This window comes from Alexandromys fortis, unplaced genomic scaffold (genome assembly GCF_014885135.2).
Source record: "Alexandromys fortis isolate MF-2015 unplaced genomic scaffold, M_Fortis_MF-2015_v1.1 scaffold_44, whole genome shotgun sequence".
NCBI lineage: Eukaryota > Metazoa > Chordata > Mammalia > Rodentia > Cricetidae > Alexandromys > Alexandromys fortis.
The window spans coordinates 8235642-8241880 of record NW_026067921.1 but is presented as its reverse complement, the minus strand read 5'-3'; the positions used below and the strand labels follow the sequence as shown (position 1 = coordinate 8241880).

The 6239-nt window shown below is 43.7% G+C and overlaps 1 protein-coding gene across 1 annotated transcript; it reads left to right on the top strand.

Annotated features, from left to right (window-relative positions):
- The first annotated feature begins 2239 nt into the window (after positions 1–2239).
- LOC126501122 (speckle-type POZ protein-like) lies at positions 2240–4987 on the top strand. Its single transcript, XM_050141620.1, has one exon. The coding sequence runs from the start codon at positions 2285–2287 to the stop codon at positions 3419–3421; it is 1137 nt and encodes a 378-aa protein (XP_049997577.1). The 5' UTR covers positions 2240–2284; the 3' UTR covers positions 3422–4987.
- The last annotated feature ends 1252 nt before the right edge of the window (positions 4988–6239 follow it).

Genomic DNA, 6239 nt, shown 5'->3' with positions numbered 1-6239 from the left:
TATAAGAACAAATCCTGTACTTGAACCACAGGGAACTCTAGGTTCCCCATGAAAATCTGCTGTTCTCTTCAGGAGCATGCTCCTGGGAAACCCAGGCTGGCAATGTGTGGGCCCCTGGTCTCCCTTATTCCTGGGGTGCATTGGTGGGGACAGTTTATAATCAGTTAACTAAGCTTCCCGTGTGTTTCCTGCTATCCCTGCCCCGCCTGGATGATTAGCTACAGGGAATCTTCTCCATTGTTAATATGGTAATTTCCCACCTGCCTGGGCGGAGAGATCTTTGCGCTGCAGTTAGGTAGATAAGGGCTTCCCCAAGTCTGAATAAACGGCATTCGCTTGATCTCCTATCGAATGACCCTGGTCTCTGTGTCTTGTGTTCAATCTCTAGGTCCTTGCCCGGACTCGCATTCGGTACAGCTGCGCGCGAACTGTACCGAGGGTGTAACACCGGAATCGGGTGTTACAGCAATGTAAAGAATTTCTTTCACAAATGAGGGTCCTGCACTGACTGCCTACCATCACTCAAATCACACATTGGAGGGAAGGGGTATGTGCCACCCTGTCCCAAACCCAAATAGAAAAGAGTCACTGATGTTATTTAGTTACCCACATACAAAATTAGGAGCTCAAAACCAATTGATTGATTTCTCCTACCTTGGGGGATGAGTAGCATGGGAGCCAGACTTCCAGGAGAGCTAGGCTGGGTATTGTTAACAGAATTGAATCATTGATGTTATTTTCCTGTCCTCTAGGCTTTGTGTGTCCCTACAGACATGATGAGTTCGAGACACATAATAGATGTAGGGAGCATTTTACAGATCGCAATCTAAGGTGACAGGGAAGCATCTCAAAGTCCCTTCTTCAGTAACTGTTGAAAATATTCTGCACCCTTTAGAAACCAGAATACTCTCTCACCTTTAAGGTCCAGCATGGTAAGCATGGAAGTTCAAAGTTAAAGAACAGAACTCACCACTGAGGAGGAAAATTATGAGGTAATGAGACCCTGAATCTCGGCAGTCTGATTGATGGAAATGAGAAGTAATTAGAATTTTCTCATAGCACACTCCTAAGTGGATCAGGAAGAGAGTATAAGGAGGGTTAACTGAAGAAGACCAGAAAGACCACCAATAAATTTAGTGGAGCCATCCCAGGGACTGTGAGTCTGAATGGAATAAAAAGCAGGAAGGAAGACAGCCACTTTCAGAGAATCCTGACTGGCTCTACTTCCTGCCTCCTTATATGAATTCTTCCACCCTGACCTTCCTGTTGTGAACACTGACGGGGTAAGAAAAGCCTCTCTTCCCAGATCGTGTGTACGGGAGGAATTCATATAAAAACATGAGAAGAGTAATAACAGCTGTGTAGGAATGGACACCATTCCCTTATTTATAAAGATTGACCCTAGTAAGCAAATTCTCTTGGGATTGTTGTTCTTGGCTCCTGACTTGACTACACCTGGAATTAACTATAATCCTAAGACAGGCGGCACGACTGTGAGAAATGTTTTTGCTTAAGTTGAAGTAGGTACAGCACTTCACAGACACACTTTGGAGGCAGAAAAACGTGAACATTTATCTCAAGACCTTAAGAACACACCTTTAATCCATATCTAGAGTCTGAAGGACACACCTGTAGCTGGGCCACGCCTTCTGCCTCCTGGGAGCCTATAAAAAAAAAAACGTGGAGGAAGCAGTTGCTCATAGCCTGCTTGTCCTCACCTTCCAGCGAGACCATTCCTTCACTGGCATTAGAGAATTCTTCATCCCAATTCCAGCATAGATTGAAGACCATTCGGCACGTCTATTCTCCTGTACTGAGTAAGTACTGGATTCTTGGACTCTCCCTTCACAGGTAGCCATTGTGGGAGTAGAAGGACTGCAGCCCTAAGTCATTCTAATGAATCACTTTGTTTATAGAGAGAGTACTTGGGTATGTTTTGTTACATTAGAGAATGACTGTGCAAAATTTTGGATGAGTATATAAAATGTTGTAAATTATCAAACGTTGTGTATGATTCTCAAAATTAGAAATCCACTGACCTAAGATTCAATCTAGAAAAAAAAAGAAGTGCTAGAACCTTGTAGCCTAGTCTACCCACACTAAAAGTAGAATTGAAATCTGGATAATTTCAGAGACTCGAGTTTTCTGGCTCCTAGAAGAGGGAACAGAGGAGAAACAGAAGCTAAAAATATATATCATGCCTATTATTGTATCCTACAGGGCAAAAGAAGACATAGTTTTTCATTTTGGATCCAGTTTAACCTTCAAACTACCTCTAGAAAAAATGTCATGGGACATCATAAATAAGAACTGGGGCTATAAACAGTTCAACATCCCGAATTTTACCTGCAAGTGGACCATCCACAATTTCCGTTTTATTCTGGAGGAAATGAGGGACAGTATTAGAAGCCCAACTTTCTCAATGAGGGACAATGACAAATGGTGTTTGAGAGTTCACCCTAAGGGGGTCGATGAAGAAAGCTCAGATTACCTGTCAGTTTACCTCGAGTTGCTGAGCTCTCCAAAGAGTCCCCTTGCCGTCCGTTTCAAGTTTTGGATCGTAAATGCCAAAGGAAAAAATAACGAACCTGTGACTAGCGCGAAAGACTTTAATTTCCTGCCAGGCTCTCAAAGCGGTTACAAAATGTTCATTCTTCGAGATTTCCTCCTGGACCATTCTCATGATCTTCTCCCTGACGACCACTTCACCCTCCTCTGCATGGGGATCCTGGTGCCATACTCCTACAGTATCCCTGACGAAAGCACAGAGCCTAGAAGCCAGGTTCCCAAAGGCCCATTAGGAGATGATCTAGGAGAGCTGTGGAAGAATTCGAGCTTCACAGACTGCTGCCTGGTGGTAGCTGGCCAGGAATTCCGGGCTCACAAGGCCATCTTAGCTGCTCGCTCTCCAGTTTTCAGAGCCATGTTTGAACACGACACGGAGGAGAGCAGAAAGAATCGATTTGAGATTCATGACCTGAAACCTGAAGTCTTCAAGGCGATGATGGACTTCATTTACACCGGGAAGGAACCAGTCCTCCACAGGATAGCAGGTTCTGTGCTGGCAGCTGCTGACAAGTATGGCCTGGAGCGTTTGAAGGTCATGTGCGAGAGTGCTGTCTGCAGGGACCTCTCTGTGAAGAATGCTGCCTACGCTCTCTGCCTGGCTGACCGCCACAGCACAGGGCACCTGAAAACACAGGTGCTGAATTTTATTACAGCTCATGCTTCCGAGGTCTCTCAGACCGCAAGCTGGAAGTTAATGGTGGATTCACGCCCCCACTTGGTGGCTGAAGCATACAGCTCCCTGGCTTCTGCTCAATGCAATCTACTGGAACCCCCTCTGAAACGTCAGAAGCAATCCCAGGAAACTGTCACCGGTACCCTATATGTGTATCCCAGAAGCAGTGGTCAGTGTTGATACCGATGGCTCCTGGGCAGACTGTGGGGTACATGGAGCAATTACAGCAACTCCGGGGAAAGACATCATGGTTTAATAGTGCTTTGATACATTTATTAATGCCTTGAATATTGTAGTGGTTTATTATTTGTATTTTGATAAATAAATCTTGCCTGAAGACCAGAAGTAAAGCTGAAGCCACTGGAGATCAGACAATGGTGACACACACATTTAATCCCAGGATTTGTTAGACAGAGTAACACGGATCTCTGTGGGTTTAAAGGCACCTTAATCTAAACAAGATCAATGCAGTAACAAGCCCAGGTGGTGGTGGTTCACACCTTCCATCCATCCTAGCCTAGGAAATCCCAGCACTAGAGGTAATATAAAATGGGATGCGAGAGGCTTAATAATCTGCTTCTTCTACAGTCACCCAGCCTTAAGACAGGAAAGACAGACGTCTCTAGTGGCTTGGCTGCTTTGCTTTTCTGGTTGTCACTTTGTACCCCTATATCTCTAGGTTTTTATTTTTGGTGCTACAGAATGGCAGGGTGCGTGAGCAACCATGATGAACTCTGATGGACTCTGTGCAACCTCTCCTTTGCTGCTGTACTGGTTTGATTTTTGTCCAGTGATTTGGAAACTGGGATTCAGTTTAGCTAATGCCCCCAGCACATCCCAACAGGGTTTCTTTGGAGAAACCTGTGTGGATAGGACTGTGCAAAACATATGATCAAGGGCTCAGAGCAAAGGAGAAAACAAACGTGAATGTTTTCTTATGAGAGAAGGGGAAGAGAATGAAGACATTTTTCCTTTAAACTCGGTTTGTGGAGCCTGGAGAGATGACTCAGTGGGCAAAAGCAATTGTTCTTCTTGTAGAGGACCCATGTTCAGTTATGTAGACAAAATTTTACCCCAATACAATAGAAAAGGAATAAAAATTATAGAATCACTTTGTGGATTCCAGTGGTCTTTCTGTTAGAAGAAGCCCAGTCCTGCTCAGCTGTGGAAGTTTGTGCAGGGTCCTCACAGTCACACACACACACACAAATGTTAATGAAACGATACCTAAGAAATTGCTGTACTCAGAGACTGGTGCCTAGCCCAGCTGTCATCGGTTAGCCTTCTCCAATGGCTGATGGCAGTAAAGGGTTCACAGAATCAGATAAACGGGGATCATAGGGACTCACAGCAACTGAAGAGGCAATCACACAGATGCATGGGTCAGCACTATGTCCTCTGTATGCACACTGTGGTTGTTTTGTTCGGGGGTTTTTGTGGGACTCCTAAAGAGTGGGACTGTGGGGAGTCTCTGACCTGTTTGTCTGATCTTGGGAACCTTTTCTTCCTTCCGGTGGACTCCCCCAGCCTTGATATGAGAGCTTGTGCCTATGCTTATTGCATCTCATTATGATGTGTTCAGTTGATATTCCCGTGTTCCCCAACTTCCTGAAACACATGTCAGGACAGAAAGATGGACTGGACATTTCAAGACACAAGGAAAAATTAAAGAAGTACCATCAGCCTCCAGTGCTGGGTCAGGGTTCTGCAGGGGGCAGCTTTCTCCTTAGCCCATGTCCATTGGTCCAGGCAGAAAAGGGAATGGCTCCTCTCACTATCTCCCCTAGCGACTCCTGGGGGAAAACTTTGCTTCCCATTCCCATGGCCTTAGGCCCTTTTGGTCTGGAAGTTTTTTTTTCAGGGTGAAGTTGGTGTGGAGGCCTTACCTCTCAATGGAGCCACAACTAATATCCCATGCAATGGAAGCTCAGACTTCTCCGAAGCCATTTTGAGCTTTTGATGTCCTTAATACAACGGGCTGAGAAAGAAATAACAGTGTTAGGAGGGCTGATGGATCAAGATCACCATCAGAAATTTGAATTGAGTCTCCACAATAAAAGTAAGAAAGATTATGGTTGTTGGGCAGGAAATCCTTTAGGGTATCTTGTCGCCACATTGTCCAAAGATTAAAGATGATGGGAGACTGCAATAGCCTTCTCCAGGCAGATGACAAAAAATGTAGATGCACCAGGAATGAAAACACATTTCACAGCTTTAATGTTTCCACTGAAGGAGAGTAAAGACAACCATCCACATATGGTCAATTAGATTTTTTGAATTTTGTACATTGAACCATCCTTACATATCTGGGACAAAGCATAGTTTGTCATGGTAAAAATCATGGAATATTATGGCATTCAGATTGTAATTATATAATGAGTATTTTTGCATCAGTGTTCATAATATTTTTGTCTGTGATTTAGCTATAATTGTAATTTTGGACTAATAAAATAAATTTGTTAATGATCCTTTGTTTCTACTTTCTGGAATAACTGGATGAGTATGTGTTTAACTTTTCTTTGAATAGCAGGTATGCCAAAATATGCCAAAAGTGTTTGGTCCTGGCCTTTTTGGTGGAAGGACTTTTAGTAATTATGCTATTTTGCAAGGGTTTTTCTGACTATTTAAAATACATGTCTCATCTTGGTTTCCTTTTACTATGAGAAACCTATTGTTTCCTATTTTGTTTATCTTTAATCCCATATGCTTTAATGGTATGTAGCATCTTTACTTAATTCTTTGGATTAGATTATAGTTGAAGTCTATTTTGTTAGCTATAAAAGCGAGTACACCAGCTTACTTCTGTTGAAATAGGAGCGGCGGGGCTGCGTCCCCAACACCCCGGCCGCTTGGCTAGCTTATGCCCGAAATAACAACACACAAACTGTATTCATTTAAAGAACTGCTTGGCCCATACTCTAGCCCTTATAGGCTAATTCTCGCACCTGGACTAGCCCATTTCTAATGATGTTTGTAAGCACCCCAAGGTGTGCTTACC

What these genes read in the sequence shown, in the direction of transcription:
- LOC126501122 (XM_050141620.1), top strand. Translation starts at nt 2,285, where the DNA reads ATGTCATGGGACATCATAAATAAGAACTGGGGCTATAAACAGTTCAAC.